This window comes from Lygodium microphyllum, chromosome 22 (assembly GCF_053477565.2).
Source record: "Lygodium microphyllum isolate KBCC chromosome 22, Lygodium_microphyllum_v1.1.10, whole genome shotgun sequence".
Classification (NCBI taxonomy): domain Eukaryota; kingdom Viridiplantae; phylum Streptophyta; class Polypodiopsida; order Schizaeales; family Lygodiaceae; genus Lygodium; species Lygodium microphyllum.
This window is the reverse complement of record NC_141156.1, coordinates 47,370,276-47,387,361: the sequence shown is the minus strand read 5'-3', so window position 1 is coordinate 47,387,361 and position 17,086 is coordinate 47,370,276. Positions and strand designations below refer to the sequence as shown.

Genomic DNA, 17,086 nt, shown 5'->3' with positions numbered 1-17,086 from the left:
CTGAGTGGATGGGTTAGCTTGTACTGTTTGGTGATGTGTTGGGTGTACCCTCCCTACTCCCGTCTTTTGGGTCACTTTTACTCAATCGGCCGCATCCCATCAAATTTACTTCACTTATTTAAAAAAAATAAAATAATGTAGTTCCATTCGCCTTTGTAGGGCTTGATAGGCCACTGGGCAGCTGATGTGCATCCTTTGTCCGATGCCCTGTTCTCTTTGGGGTGCCTACTTGGATTCCCTTGATAAGATAATCATCACCTCTGTAGTCTTGGTAGGCCACTGGACAGCCGACATGCACCCTTTGTCTGATGCCTTGGTTGCTTTGGGGTGGGACGCCTTGGGGTATATAAACATCACAATTGTTGGCCTAACCTTTCAGCTCAGTTTTGGGCCTGAGAGGAGGTGTTGAGCTATAATATGCATTACTTGCTGATTAGCCTCTTAAACAGCCCCAAAACACATTAAAAATGCTCTTTTAGAGTAAAACCCTAAAACGGGGAGTGGTTCGAGAGAGTTTAGTGATTGTTTGATACTGTCTCCTCGTTAGTTTACTCCTTCGAGAGACAATGGCTACTCGACTCCTCCTCTTCCTTGGCTATCCAGTCCGCTCCATTGAGAGACAACGACTGTTGCCCACCTCTTGCTCATTCTGAGCCCCACCTTTCCCCACCCTCGACTACTGAGTTTCGAGAGGCTATCTTTGGGAGCTTTTCGACACCCGAGATACCTTCTTCAGCACGACCGGCGGCACTTCCTTCGTCATTAGACATTTCGAAGTACGTGATCCATGAGTTTTTTGATTTCCTCTCTACTTCAGAGGGGGATTCAGAGGGGAATGTTATTTCTTTGCTCTTAGAGGGAGCATCTACTTCTTTTCGACTTCAGCGGGGGCCCCTCCATCTCCCACCTCAGAGGGAGAACCTACTCCGCATGAAGTTCTTTACCCATCCTCTACTTTCTTGGGGTGGCTGTCTTCGACCGGTCATCTCTTCTACTGCTACCCAAGATCTTTAGGTACCATCTAGATTAGGACCTCGGAGGTTCAGCCACAACTTGGTGACGAGGCCTTCGTATTCCTTCCAGCATGGATGCATGGAGCTAGTGGCTTCTCTCCCGAGGTTGAGTTTCGGATTCTCCCATTCACTCTGTCTACTGTTCTTTACTACAGGTTCCCTTTCCGGTGGAAATCTTGGATCTTAGGGATCGTCTGCATCTTCTTCCTCCTCTTCTCTTCTTGTCTTGGTTACTTGGTTAGCATGGAGCCACCTCTCTCGAGATCGAGTACAGGCATATCCTTATGGTTCTCGGCACCACACAAAGTCTAACATTCCTCCTATGTATTGCATGTTTTCATCATCTTTGTACTAGGGCGCTTGGGCAAGTGAACAATTTTTCCACAAGGGACATTGTTCAAGTGGCACCTGTTGCATAAGCATTCTTCAGCATGTAGCATTGCATCTCCACCTCACTCTTCTCTTGTTTCTCTTTTTGGGCTTAAGAGGGGGTGTTGAGAAACCCTTCACCCTTCACCCACAATTTGCGTTTTTGCATTTTTGCTTTTTGTGTTTAGGGTTTGCAGCCCCAAAAAGGGGCACTATCCTAGATTGACTATGCCTATTTATAGGCCACTCTCTCATTCATTCCTTACGGCTGATTCATTCAGTCCGTCACGTCTTCTCTCCAACCTCTCCACTACCCTCACACCCCTTTAGGAGGACATTGAGGTTTGTGGTTCGTGGCTATCTTCATCATCTTCCTTGTGCTACGATGCCCTTGTTCCCTTGTATCACATTCACTCCATGATTCAGATCTTCATCATTCCATTCGTTAGAGCTTCGTCTCTCTTCTATTCTCTTCTCCATGTTTACCGAGTTCACTCCGTGTTCCTCCCCGCAAAACCTATTGTCTCGCTGGTACGTGATCTTTTGACATTGGGAAGCTCAAGTAGGTGAAGAGGGTGGCCCGCAAGCTACATCAATTGTGACATTCTTCACGGTAAAGGTAAAGGTGCTTGCGATGTATCGTGAGCATAGCACACTAGAGTTGAAGAAGCCTTCTTTAACACGCTTTGCTTACATGTGGTTATTGCTAGAGCACCTTTATGAGGTACAGTCCGCACCAAATAGTGGTGTTCACTCTATGGAATGAGTGGGATAAGCATGAGATAGAGGAGGCTAAAGCCATGCAGCGCTTGTGCCTTGGTGAGCAGTTTTGGCAAAAAGTTCGTGTTGTTGTCATTGTCGTGACTCCCTTTTATAGTGTGTTATATATGAGTGATTGCGAGGGGTCTACCATGGGCCTTCTCGTTCACTTCTTTAGAGCGGCATTGGTGGAGGCATGTGCTTGTACAATGATCATAGAGACATAGCGTGCACGTGTTTTAGAGATAGCAGAGAGGAGATGGGCGTGGATGCATAAGCCCATCCATGGTTTTGCCACATTGGTACATTTGGCCAACAAGTCACCGGCGGTCATGGATGATAGAGAGTTCCGTCCGGATCAGCTTGCTTATTTGACTCGTGTGGTCCCTATGGATGGCCACAATGTAGTGTCGGAGGAGCTAGGATGCTACGCAGATCAAAGAGGGCATCGGAGAGAGTCACTTGTGAAGCCTTTATTTTGGTGGCAAAACTTTGGATACGCATTGGAGACCCTTCAACCCTTAGCCATGAGGGTCCTTGCCCAAGATTGCTCTTCAGGTGCATGTGAGAGAAACTGGTTCGTAATCGGCTTAGCACACGATAGTTAGAGCGGTTAGTCTATTGCTGCACTAACTTACGCTTGATGAGGGCTATAATGAGCATGGGTAGTCCGAAGCAGATACAATTGAAACACTTAACCATAACATTTAAAATTTGTTATTTTAACTTTTGAACTTTGAACTTTGAAGTTTACACTTAACAATTTAGACTTTAGCATTTACAATGATCAATCTTACGTGCATCATTGCATTGTGTAGGTAAATGTTGATACATTCAAGTTGACAGGCGACACTCTTCCGAGTATACATAACGAGGTGGATGAGGAGGAGATGATTTTTGCAGAGCTCTATAGAGAGCTTATAGCAGCAAATACTTGTGACACTCGCAGTCAACGTGCTCGTAGGCGAGGGGTTTAAGTAGGTGGTAGCAGGGGCATGGTCATTTGACGCCCTCCATCATCGAGGAGGGGTGGTTCGAGTGGCTTGCAAACATATGTAAGGCGGGGCTCTAGTAGCTCACATCCTATGCCTCATGATAAGATCCCCCCCTTGCCTACGCAGCCACCACCTAAGGAGCCATCATTTGGTTATAATGGTAACCTCATCAATGAGGATGAGTATGAGTGTGTCTCATCATCGGATGTTGAGGAGTCATCTTTAGACTCTCTTGATGAGTACTCAGATGGTTCTGATGATGACGATGATGATGATAGTAATGCCTCATCATAGATTCATAGGTCTTTTTTTTGGTATCAAATATACTAGACTTTAGTTGTATTGCGTGTTTTGCGCAGCCCATGTGACCGCGATGGTCACCCTCATGTATTTATCTTATTCTGTAACGAAATGACTATTTTCACTTTAAACATGTATTCTATGATCTATCATTTAATGATTTATGGTTTTTTGTTATTTAAGAAATCATCTTTTTTTTTTTCATACTAATATTGTATCGTACTTTATAAAATCATTAAGGTACCATTTAGTACCATATTTTATTGTACCGTACCATATCGTATCTTTCGTACCTGACAACTATGCGTTAGCATTTGGGTTATTCTCTCCTACGGTTGGTAACTCACACCTTCCAGACATTTGCATTTTGGTTCTTGGCTACTTTCCAACCATTAGGCATCACTCTTCCAGTCGGTGTTTCCACCTTCAAAGATTGGCTACATTTGCGTTTTCAGTTTCTAGCTCTTCCGTCTTCCTCAATGTCGCTCCCCAGCAGTTGGCGTCACTCTTCAGGTGTGCGTTTGCAGATTTAGAGGCTCCTCATTCTTCAATGGCAGTCTCTCTGCTCTAGGTATCACTACTCATCATCCCTGCGTTGCAGATTCAAAGGCTCCTCTTTGACGGCAATCTCCCTACTCTAGGCGACACCTCTTCATCCCTATGTTTGCAGACTCGGAGGCTTCTTTGGTAGTCTCCCTGGTCCAAGGCATCCTTCGTGCTACTGTACCCTTGTATCAGATTCACTCATTTCCATTTGTGCACCACCCATTCCATAGGTTCTATCCCATTCCCCACTGTCTCCTCTGGTGGTTTCCTTGTACCCCTATCTCTTTCAGAGAAGCATCATATTGGAGATGTGGTTGTGGATTTCTTCGTACTTTTTGCTCCAGAGGGGTATTCCCAAGATCATGAGGAGATTCTTGAAGGATGGCAATTTTCTATGGGCCTTTCCTTCATGTGGGAGTCTCTTTCCTTTGTCATCGAGCCGTCAACCTTACCGCTTGCATGCCCATCCCAAGGCCCTTGTCCTTGTTGTTCTTTCTTGTCAGGTTACAGCACTGTCAATGGCTCCTTGCCATCGTCTCTTAGTTGGGTCAAAGGCATGGCTTACCCATTCTTGACTAGACATCTTTGGAGTGATCCATTGGAGGCTTTGCCACTCTCATGGGCCTATGGTGACCTTCCATTGGATCGGGATTTCATTTGAAAAGGGAGTCATACTCCTTGGCTGGCATTTATCATTGATGGACTTCATCCATAGTGGCACCGATCAGTTCTATCTTCTTTGACCTTCTGTCACATCCAAGATCTAAGAGGGGTTTTAGCAATCATGTGTGTCATATATGATCATCTCTTGACTATGGGCCTTGGTCTGAGACAAGGACATTTGGAGCTTTAATAGTGCATTTGTCCATCCTTTCTTTTGTCCTAGACACTCCAGGTGGGTCTTCCATTTCATTTCTAGCAGCCTGTCCCCTGTGTTTTGGGAAGGCACATTTGCCACATGGTAGATTGGACACACAGACTGCAGGCAAGTAGATGTGGGTGGCCACATTTTGACCCTTGTACCATTTTTGACTGGTCCAACTTGCATTAATGCAGATTAGCCAGCTCGTTGGCTAGTTTTGGCAATGGTTGGCTATAAATAGCCTCTCCCCCTCACTCCACCATATCATCAGTTCATTCAGCCAGCCCTCCTCATCTTTTGGTCTCATCTTCTTGCCTTGGTTTGGCACCCACACTGACCTGCCAAGCTATGTGTTTGGGCCAACTATTGCAGCCTTGTATCATTCAGTCTTTTGTCAGTTCTGTTCCTTCATTCTATTGTGTACCTCATCTCCTTTTGTTCCTTCATTCTATTGTGTTTCTCTAGGCTCCTCTCGGCTCCGGAAGAATTTAATTTGCTTTTAAGAATAGTTAGCTCTTGGCGAAGTGATATCACCTCCAAGCATGCCATCTCCACTTGCATCACAAGCTTTTGTACAAAGCCTCCATGGTTGCAAAAGAATCCCTATAACCTGCTGCAGAGAAGCAGCAAAAAATTTGGTATCCTCTAACTCCAATTGCTCCCACATGTCACTAGGTTCTAAATGTATGGCTAAACACAAAGCATAAGAGAACCCAATGGTGGAAACAATCGTCAAATCTTATATTACAACATTACTAGGAAATCATACAAGGTATAGCTTTGAGAGCCCAAGCTGTGCATTATCCAGTACACTCCCGCACTCCGTGTCTGCAGAGCATGTCCTCGCACATTCCAGGATAGAGTCTCAATCAGTCACTATCAGTCTTCATTTGATTTTCTTGCAGCGATGAACACTTCAGTCCACATTCCTCAAATCTCTTGCTTGCACTGGCACTGTCCCAACCTTGCGATCTTGCGTATGACTTGCCAAGAGAAGATCTTGAATAGCTCCAGCCCATGATCTTGCTGAAAATAAGAAAAGACTCAATATTGGTGATATTGATGTTTCAACGGAGGACCAAGAGTTGCTTTAAAAAGCCGGAAACTCTCAAAATAAATTACAAAGCAGGCCAACTTTGAAATAATTGTAAAGTCCTCCAAATCACAAGACTTTGATCAATTACATTTCTGTGGTCTAGGAACATTTCTAACAATGTTCAGACTGATGCCAAAAAGCATATGTTTTGCCAAGGAAATTGCTGCCACGTCTCCGGTGCACTACAGGGCTCTTCTAGTTCTAGTACCATGTAAGTTTTAAGTAAAGCACACAATCAGAAGCAAGAGCCTGTAAGGAGCTTTGTTTATCTTGTCATTCACTTTCAACGGTCAAAAGTATCCATTTGACAATTTTGGAAAGAGTAAGAGCCCCTGTTTCCTGCTACTTTTGTTGAATTTGTCTTTGATGCAGTAATTGAGGAGGAATCACTTATCTTGATTCTATGAGCTTTTCTTGTGGATGGATGCACTTAATGTAAATGGTGTCACATTCTTGTCTACTTGCATCCAGTTAGGAAGGAGGTGGGTTGTAGTGTTATCTGCTCATATTATGCTTAAATATCAACCAGGACTGACTATGGATTCTTTGTTAGTTGGTTTCTAGCAGTCTCCTTTGAAATTTTCCTAAATTATGTTCAAAAGTCATGTTTCTGTTTTCTAATACGTTTCAATGCACTTGAAGGTTACAAAGTAAGGATAGTATTCTGTATGTTGTAAGCATGCCATTTCTCCGTTTTCCTCAGAATTGGCATACAGCGCGCTGGTATATTACCAAATGAAGTGACCTTTGTTCAGCACTCAAAAAAACAATGGCATCATCTGCAACAGAGCAGCATTTGGGCCTGCGCCTGGTTCTGACATGCATATCAGCGATTGTGGCAGAGTCTGTGACCTTTCCAATTGATATTACAAAGACTAGGTTACAACTGCAAGGAGAGAGAGGATTTGGACAGGGTAGCATGGCAAGGGGAGCACTCGGAACTGCTTTTGGAATTGCTCAGGAGGAAGGTATTGGGGGTTTATATAGAGGCCTATCACCTGCTTTGTTGAGGCATGCTTTCTACACAAGCACTCGGATTATTACCTATGAGCAGTTGAGGCATACATACTCTAAAGATGAGAGAAACTCATCTCTTCCCAGACAAGCGCTTCTCGGTGGTGTATCTGGAATCATTGCGCAGGTCTTTGTGCCAGAATATCTCAATTCGAGGCAAACTTTCTTAAAATTACTGATATTAGCTCCGTAGCTTATACACTCAAATAGATTAGGTGATGTTCTGCTAGCTCAAGCCTGCCCCATATTGTGCAGGTCATTGCTAGCCCTGCAGATTTGGTTAAAGTTAGAATGCAATCAGATGGCCGGCTTGTAAGTCTTGGGTTTCAGCCTCGCTATAATGGGATTTACGATGCATTCTGTAAAATTGTACGACAAGATGGTTTCCTGGGTCTTTGGAGAGGAGTTGTTCCAAATGCCCAGCGTGCTTTTTTGGTGAACATGGGGGAGCTCTCCTGTTATGACCAATCCAAGCAGTTGTTGATACACAATAATATCTGTAATGATAATGTCTATGCCCACACATTGGCTTCTATGATGTCAGGTTTATGTGCAACTACACTCAGTTGCCCAGCAGATGTTGTCAAGACAAGAATTATGAATCAAGCTTCTCAGGCAAAACATGGGGAACCTGCATACAGAAACTCGATTGATTGCCTACTGAAAACAGTCAGAACTGAGGGTTTTATGGCACTTTGGAAAGGGTTCTTCCCAACATGGGCAAGGCTTGGACCATGGCAGTTGATGTTTTGGGTATCCTATGAGCAGTTGCGGCGGTGTGCAGGACTAGCATCATTTTAATCCAGGGTCTACAATGTGTGAACATTTCAAATCAGAGATATGCATGTGCACACAACTATGCTCAAAACTCACTCTTTGTATTGAAAAGTGCAGACTTGCCAAGTTACATACCAAAACCCATGGAAAATCTCATAACGTACACCATTTCTGTGTACATTTGAATTGATGAGTCACTCATTAATGCAACTAAAATCATTTTACTTGAGGTTTAAAAAGAGACTAAGAGTCTAAATAGTGTTTTGCTTATAGACCATCATACACTTTCTATGATTGTGTAACTTCTTAGCTCTCTTAAGGATGATGTTTTTGTGAATGGGCATCCTCATACTTTGTGAACTTATTCACTTGCAAAATACTAGCTTGGTATGTGTGTTATATTTGAAGAGGTAAAATTTGTGATGCCTTCTGGATTTATATATCTCTAGAACTCTCATCTGGTATACTTTTGTGGAAAGTTAATTGCTATGTATATAAACCATGAAAGGGCCACTAGATACAATGACTAGTTCTCCATAGTGCATTGCTTGAGATCCATGCAAAAGGTAAAGCAATGACAAAGGTTGGTAAAGTGATAAAAAATGGATGCTTGAAATGTTTGGCACTAAACTTGTTTTGTCGAGCGACATGGCTTGATGATATAGACGCTTGGATTGGAAATCATTAGGAATAGACTGTTGGGCCAACTTCATCAGAGAAGCAGCTACTGTTCAGCTACCAATTTATGCATGTGTTGGTACAAATTTCCATTCAGACTCCAAGGGTTATATGTAAGCAAGTGGCATCCAAGTTCTCTGGTTCCTTGTCTATGCTTTGTGGGTGCTTATGACTTTTGTTGGTGGATTTGGAGAATTTGTTGTGAATATGGTCTTGGAAGCGTTGGAGTGTTGAGGAGTTAAAAATGGATGTGAAGTCGGTAACCTGTTTTAATTAGACGTAGAAAAGAGGCTTCATTCTGTACAGACTTTAAAGCATTCACAAGTTGTTTGTGATATGTCCTCACATGCGCTTGATTTTCTTGTGTAACTATGAAGTCAAAGTGTAATTTTCCAAGGTCCTTTCTGATCCCAACATAGACACAATTACACCACCATGGTGCAAGATCAAACACCATGCATCGCATGTGCAATACCACCTTGGATTGAACCGCATACTATCTATAAGAACAATAAGTTAGAACTTCACATGCAAACTCTAGGCAGGTATGAAAGGTAGATAAAACCAGTAAGTTAGAATTTAACATGCAAACTCTAGGTAGGTATGAAAGGTAGATAGAACTAATAAGTTAGGACTTAACATGCAAACTCTAGGTAGGTATGAAAGGTAGATTAAACTAATTTTTTGACTAACAAGGTTAAATCTTAATAAGGAAAACCTTGAGAAATGCAGAAGATAAGTAATGTTATGGAACAATATTGTTGAATAGACCAAGTTTTGCATTGATCAAGCCCTTGTATTTGGAGTATGGAATAGCTTGACCAAGATAGAGGGTAGCCAAAGTCTTGATGAGTTATTTGTGAAAATATCTAGTAGTCTTTTTAATTAATGCTAAAAGTGAGTTTGTGACCTCAGTAAACCATATAGTCTTCCAACATATTTATTGAAGAAATAAGTAGCCGTGTAGTCCTATAAGAATATTCATTAAGGAAATAAAAAATGTGACTTGATTCATGTGTAATATATTGAAGGAAGCAATGGATGTTACCATCGCAATTAATATAAAGGAGTTGATGGCACTTCCTTTTCTACTCTCAAAACTCAAGTCTCACGTAATAGAGAGAATGTCAAAGCATATAGGTTGGTAAGTATCGGGACCAAAAATTGCCCGACAATGACTCTAGGGCTCTAGTCGGCCGGGCCTCCTAACCTCACCTTAAAAACCCCACGCCTCGCGGCCAGGAGCGTATAGACACTATAAATTTTTTTAATGAAAGAACGCATTTGTGGATAACATCTCTAGATCATAGTCCAACGTGATGCCCCTCCTGACTCCAAGCAATTGGAGTACCCAAACATAACGTGTAATGAAAGAGACCTAACTGTCCTAACTAAGGGGAAGGAGAGAGAGGACTGCAGGAGAAGAGGGAGAGGACAGAGAAAGGCAAGAAAAAGAGAGAGAAAGAGGGAAGATGAAGAAGAAGAGGAAGAAGAAGAAGCCATGGAAGCTTGAGAAGGTGAAAAGAGAGTTTCTTGATAATTTCTATGATGCCTCAAAATACCTTTATACACCTTATATACCATCAGTGTGACTGGTATATTCCCATGCCATGTTCCCGTGATCCCCGTTCATTACAAACCATCCCGTCTCATCAAGTTTTTGTCCTAAAAAACAAGGGATGTAGTCATGGACTGTAAAGGTGTGTTGTAGGAAATCAGCCATAACTTTGTGTGAGAAACTCCGAATGGGACAGTTGAGGTGTCTTACGGAGCCTATAAGATGTACTTTCAGCCCATGTGGGTGAGGCGGGGTTGCAATCAGGTCAGGACCAAAACTATTACAAAATAGAGGGTTGTCCAAGAATTACTAGTGTGCTGTCCCAGATGGTATGGCTGGAGAAAAACAGGCATAACTTCCACTAGGAAACTCTGATCGGGGCAAGTAAGGTATTGGCACGGAGCCCTCGAGGTGTACTCTTAGTCCATGTATAGAGGATGGGGCTGAAAATGGACTAGGACCAAAACTGGTGCAAAACAGGTGACTGTCTAGATGCAGATTGCAGGCCAAAACAAGTGTCATGGTTAAGTTCCAGCCAATACGGCCTCCTTGAGGTGTGGAAATTCATCCAAAATAGATGTTGGGCACCAACAGGCTTCCTCTATTGGCAGGCCTTGCCATTTGATCAGGTATTCATGTATGGAATGGGTGCGGAGTTGCTTTTCACGTTGCCCAATGACCGCTTCAGGAATATACTGGATAAGGCCCTCCTCATCTATGGGTGGTAGCTCCTCTAAATGATATTTGGGAGTGCCAATGAAAGGTTTTAATTGGCTCACATGGAAGACATCATGGATCTTAGTAGTGGGAGGGAGTTGGAGACGGTAAGCCAAGTCCCCGACCTTCTTAATGATTTTGTAGGGCCCATAGTAACAGTGTGCCAACTTGTTGCAAGAACCGTCCTTTAGTGTAGCATAACGGGACTTGGGGACCTTGAGGAGTACCAATTCACCCTCTTGAAAGTCAAGGGGTCTTATTTTTGCATTAGCATGGAGCTTCATGTGCTCTTGAGCCCTTTTGAGGTTTACCTTGCATTGTTGAAGTAAAGCTTGCATGCGGTCCAACTCTTCTTTTCCAAGGGGGTCGAGCTTTTCATTGAAGATCACGGTAGGAAGGGGCACTCGATAACCATACAATGCTTCGAAGGGAGAGACTCCAATGCTCGAATGAGTGGAGTTGTTGTAAGAAAATTCAGCCAAGTGTAGCCATACATCCCAAGAATTCTGCACGTCATGACAAAAATGTCGCAAATAGGTTTCAAGCCACTTATTGACTCTCTCGGTCTGCCCATCCGTTTAGGGATGATAGGCTGTAGATGGAGCCAATTTGATCCCCATGGAGCTGAAAATTGTTTGCCAAAACTTACTCATAAATTTGGTGTCCCGGTCATGTACTATGACGTGGGGTAAGCCATGCAACTTAAAAACATGCTCCATAAACTAAGTGGCAACTTCAGATGTTGTAAACTGGGATTTTGTAGGGATGAAATGGGCTGCTTTAGTGAGTCGGTCAACTACCACATATATGCTATCCCAACCCTTCTTGGTTGTAGGTAAATCAGTGATGAAATCCATGGTAATGTGGGTCCATTTTCGTTCGGGGATAGGTAAGGGCTGTAACAATCCACTCGGTTTAAGAGTGCTATCTTTATTTTGTTGACAAGGCACACATCTAGACACAAAGTCTTTAACTTCCCACCATAGGCCTTTCCAATGGAAGCTTTTTGAAACTTGGTCATATGTTTTGAAGACCCCTAAGTGGCCAGCAATCAGTGAAGAATGCATCTCTTCAAGGATCCTTTGGGTGAAAGGAGAGGCATGGGGAATCACAATACGGCCATGGATCCAAATGAGGCTGTTGTGGAGCTGATATTGGGAGTTGTCATCCACGACACCTTGCTGTAATTTCTGGAAAAGAGGGCTGAATTCAGCATCAAGCAAGTATGTCTCTTGGAGTTCTTCAATCCAATCATGGTGGAGTTCAGTGATGGATGAAACCTTGCATGCCCACATGCGAGAGAGTGCATTAGCCACTACATTGTCCTTGCCACGGGTGTGGGTAATCTCAAAGTCATAGTTTTGTGGGGTAGCCACCCACCTACGTTGTTTGGGAGTGAGGTTGGGCTGAGTCAAGAAGTATTTGAGCATACGGTGGTCACTTTTCACCTTAAATCTACTGCCATACAAGTAGTGATACCACTTTTTGATAGCATGAATGACTGCCAACATCTCTTGATCATAGACATGCAACTTTCTCTCTTTATCATCCAATTTTTGGCTCTCAAATGCTATTATCCCATGTTCTTGCAGCACGACTGCACCAATACCCTGTCCACTAGCATCACATTAGATGGTAAAATCCTTTGAAAAGTCGGGGCATACGAGGATGGGGGCCGAGGTGAGCAAGTCTTTCAGCTGCTGAAAACTGCGGTCAACCAATTCATCCCATAGGAAAGCCTCTTTTTTCAGCCTGTCTGTTAACGAGGCTGCAAATGTGGCATAATGGCGTATAAATCTCCGATGAAAAGAGGAGAGGCCAAGAAAACCAGGCAAGGAGGTAGTGGTAGTGGGGGTGGGCCACTCCCAGACACATTGCACTTTCTTAGGATCAGCTTGGATGCCTTTTTCACTAACAATGTGTCCCAAGTACTCAACCTCTATTTGCATGAAGACACACTTGCTTTCTTTGGCAAATAGCCAGTGCCCTCTTAGTACATCAAAAATTTACCTGACATGCTTCAGATGCTCATGCGGTGACTTGTTGTAAATGAGTATATCATCAAAGAATACCAACACAAATTGGAAAAGCCATGGATGCAATATTTTGTTCATTAAGCTCTGAAATGTGGCGGGTGCATTAGTGAGCCCAAATGGCATGACAAGGAAATGGTACAAGCCACGGTCAGTCCAAAAGGCTGTTTTGACTTCATCACCCACCCTCATTCTGATTTGGTGGTAACCGGATCGCAAATCAATCTTGGTGAAGTAGCGTGCTCCCTTGAGTTCATCAAGAAAGTCATCAATTCGAGGGATGGGGTATCTATTTTTGACGGTGATCTTATTGAGATCACGGTAGTCAATGCACAACCGGAAGGATCCGTCCTTTTTCTTAACCAATAGAACCGGAGAGGCATAAGGGGAAGAGCTAGGCTCTATGAATCCCATTTTAGTGAGTTCCTTGACTTGCTTTGCTACTTCCTCTGTCTCACATTTAGAGAGTCGATATGGGGGTTTATTGATAGGCTTGGCATGGGGCTCCAAGTCAATCGGGTGATCCACCGATCTCTGAGAGGGAAGGGTAGTGGGGGGCTGAAATAGGTCCTCATATTCAGCCAAAAGTGCTTTTAGTGCTGCATTTTGCTTCCCCAAGGTGTGTTGGTTATCATTATCCTTATGCAAGTGCAAGACAAAGATTTGGGAGCATTTCTTGAATTCCTTTTTGAGTTGTCTTGCTGTTATAAGCTGAAAATTTGCAATTTCTTTGATTCCCTCCAAGTGTACAAGCTGCTCATGCATTACAAACTCCATATACAACTGAGAGAAGTCCATAGAGATTTTTCCCAACTGCTGAAGCCAATCACATCCCATGTTAACCCCAACACGAAGAAAGCAAAAGGAAATAAAAAAGACGCATGGCAAAGGCGAAAAAAAGGTAGCTCGAGTGAAGAAAGAAGAGGAGGAAAGGCCAAAGGCGCAAGGGCAACCTCAAAAGTCCAAGGCAAATGTCGAAGGGGAAAGACACATTTTAAAATGGAAAAGGCGCACCCTGAAATCTTGTAAAAGAGCGCCGGGCTCTCGCCCATGCAATTTGTAAATGTAGACAGGCAGTGGAAAGGAATCTAGGAAGATAGAAGGACAATGGGAAAAAGGGCCGGCCATGTAAAAAGGGGAAAAGGGGATGACCACCCAAAAGGGATTTAGGGTTTTGTATATAAAGTTGAAAAGTGAATGAGAAGCTCATTCTTGTGTGTGGCCAAAAGTAGCTCTCCTCTTCTTCTTCTTCTTCTTCTTCTTGCTTGCTTGAGCTTGTGCTTGAGAGAGGGAGTGTGAGTGTGTGAGGGAGTGAGTGTGTGAGGGTGAGGGACCAAGGAGGAGAAGCTCTCCATCTTCTCCTCTCTTCTTCTCTTCTCTTCTCTTCTCTTCTCTTCTCTTGCTCGCGGCAATGGAGCTTCGAGTGTGGAGCTTGAGGATGAGCTTGCTTGAAGCTTGCACTTGGATCGTGGAGCTACCGGAGTATGCGGGAGAGGAGGTAACTCGAACGGCATCAAGGTAAGCTCACTACACCCGTAAGGTAGGCATTGCGCATCGGCTATGTGAGAGGTAGCCATTAGTGCTCAGCTTGAAACGCTTGAAACAATAAGCGGTCCGAGGGTCTCGGCGGTTGAGTGAAAGTTCCCACATCCCAAAACAACATCCACGGGGCCCATATCAAGGGTAATTAAGTCCATCTTTGCTGTGTAATTTTCAGCCAGCATAAGAGACACTTGTGTGCATACATGGGAGCTCACTTCCTTATTTCTATTGGCCACTTGAACTCGAAGAGGTTGCTATAATTCAGTGGGAACACATGTCAAACGGCTAAGAGTCAATTTATTCACAAAACTGTGTGTGTTGCCACTATCTATGAGGACGTATACACTCTTGCCATCAATGTTACCATGTACTTGTAGGGTGTTTGGGCTCCTAGAGCTGGTCCATGCATCCATGGAGATCGAGCAAGCTGATACACAAGAAGGCTTTGCTGTAATCAACTTTTGCGGGCTGACTGTGTGGGACTGCTGCATGTCCCATAGTACCTCTGAGCACAACACTGAGTGTATCTCCCAAACCGTAAGGCGGAATGGGGAGGTTTTTAGTTCATATCGAAGCGGAGGATGCCCTCTTCGAATCAAGCTATAGAGCCGTGCTCAATCACACAAGAAGATTTTGCTATAATCAACTTTTGCGGGCTAACTATGTAGGACTAACTGTTTGCAATACCCTGGAAAGACTCCCTCAAGGAGCATACCTTATCCCAATGATGAGGGTCTTATCCCAAAAATCCAGGTCCTCAACGGTGGCTCTCAATGCCACATAGAGCCATATATCCTTTGCATCAATAGTTCATTGCTGAGACTATTTCCATAATTGCATACCCTGCCCTTCTTGCATGCATCCACCATACATTACCAAGTGGTTCATGACATTATCAATGCATGTAGGGGCTGTAGACTCAAATGATTAGGGCTCAGGCTATTCCATCAAATGTACCTGCACCTGTAATAATTCTTTGGGCTTCGGATCACCGGGAGGTGGGAAATTTTCCCCTCGGACCGGGTTGTGCACCCCTTTAGAGTCTTTGATAGCAAGGGGGGGTCACCCCTCTTTTGTCTTGCCACCTCACCTGGCATCGGGCTTTTCCTCACCCAGAATACACATGGCAGACATTTATTAATTAAACACCCAGCATGAGATGCATTTCAGGAATCAAAATTTTGGGCTTTTCATGAAGTGCATGGAATTGGAATGGGGAATAGGGATAGAGAGATACCGGCAGTGACTCACTGCCTACTCACCCTTATACAATGGATTTTTTTTTTCAATTCTTGGCTCAACCAATTCACAAGAAGCCAAATGGGTTATGGGTAAGCAAAAATATAATCTCAATGAAGCTTTAGCATGAGTAAAATCCATTCCAATGCCATGAGATCAAAGGGAAATGACTGGGATTAATATTCAGCATGCATACAATGTCTGGGACTCCTATTATCTACTTGGACTCATACATTCTCTCAAACAAGTGGATAGGATTCAACAAACGGCTTAAATGGACATAATGAGAGCCAAGAATCGGTTACCTTGAGTCTTTTGTAGAAGAAGGCATCCACTAATGCCACTTCAGTCCTTTATGAGAGCTCCACTTTGATCCCACATGCTCCATAGCTCCAAAATGGTTGTGCTCAGTCAAGAAAGGGTGAAGTCAGCTTGGGGAAGGATGGCTCAGGACCTTCCCATGAAGAGCTCTTGCTGAAATTGAAGCTCTACTCCCATAGCCATGGCTGTCGACAAGTGTATGTCTTCAAATGTTGCTTCTAATCTTCTTCCCATGCTTCTTGATGGTTGAAATCTTGAGCTAGGCTTGAAGAGGGACTCCCGGGGACCAAGAAAAGACCAAAATCTTCAAGATTTTTGAGCTTGATGCCAAGGTTCCATGGTTGCCATGGACTGCACCAGATCAGGGTTTCTTGAAGTGGAAAGGGGAGTCCAAGAGTTGAGGAAGAAGCCTTCAATGCTACCCAAGAGACTTGGCAAGAGGCAGGAGTGAGATCGGGGAGGAGAGGAGGGCTGGGGGGCTGTCCAGCAGGCAAGAAAGCAGCCCATTTTTTGCGCCACAAATTTCGGGGCTGCTCTTGGAGGGGTTGGGGATGACCACCCAGCTCAGCCCTGCTTGATCAGTGGCTCCTGAGCTTCAGAAGATGAAGGGGCAAGGCTGATGCTTCATGGAAGAAGGGGGAGAGCAAGATTTGGGGCTGGTTTCCTCCATGGGAGCTTGCAGGCAGCTTGTGGAAGGAGGAGAGAGAAGGTTTTCTTGAAAAGTAACTGACCTTTTGGCCTTCTCTAACTGTGCTACCCTCCTTTTTGCCCAAAACCCTACAGAAACTTGCATGAAAATTAGTGACGACTTGTCAAATTTGTCTGCTTGCCTACAGATGTGTCCATGGTTCTTGGGAAAGCTCCAAGAAAGGCTGCCATAGTCTTCAAGAGGGCTGACAGCCTGCCTGAGTACTCCTGTGTACCTGTGAGAGAGATGTAACTGGAGTTTTCTAACTGTGGGAACTATGAGAGCCCTAAATCTATGGGAAAGGAGAAGGATCAAGGACAAAGCTTTGATACCACTTGTAATAAAGAGACGTAACTGTCCTAACTAAGGGGAAGGAGAGAGAGAGAAGGACTGCAGGAGAAGAGGGAGAGGAGAGAGAAAGGCAAGAAGAAGAGAGAGAAAGAGGGAAGAGGAAGAAGAAAAGGAAGAAGAAGAAGAAGCCATGGAAGCTTGAGAAGGTGAAAAGAGAGTTTCTTGATAATTTTTGTGAAGCCTCGAAATACCCTTTTACACCTTATATACCGTCAGTGTGACTGGTAT

General features: G+C 43.9%; 1 protein-coding gene across 5 annotated transcripts in view; it reads left to right on the top strand.

Annotated features, from left to right (window-relative positions):
* The window catches only part of UCP3 (Mitochondrial substrate carrier family protein), a 29,981-nt gene extending 21,949 nt beyond the window's left edge, over positions 1-8,032 (top strand). For 3 of the 5 annotated variants that reach the window (XM_087662963.1, XM_087662964.1, XM_087662965.1), the window contains exons 2-3: positions 6,644-7,081; positions 7,210-8,032. In XM_087662963.1, the coding sequence (XP_087519089.1) occupies positions 6,710-7,081; positions 7,210-7,755 (918 nt within the window). In that variant the 5' untranslated portion in view covers positions 6,644-6,709 and the 3' untranslated portion in view covers positions 7,756-8,032. The remainder of the gene's footprint in view (positions 1-6,643; positions 7,082-7,209) is intronic. The other 2 variants (XM_087662961.1, XM_087662962.1) reach the window with 1 other exon arrangement.
* The last annotated feature ends 9,054 nt before the right edge of the window (positions 8,033-17,086 follow it).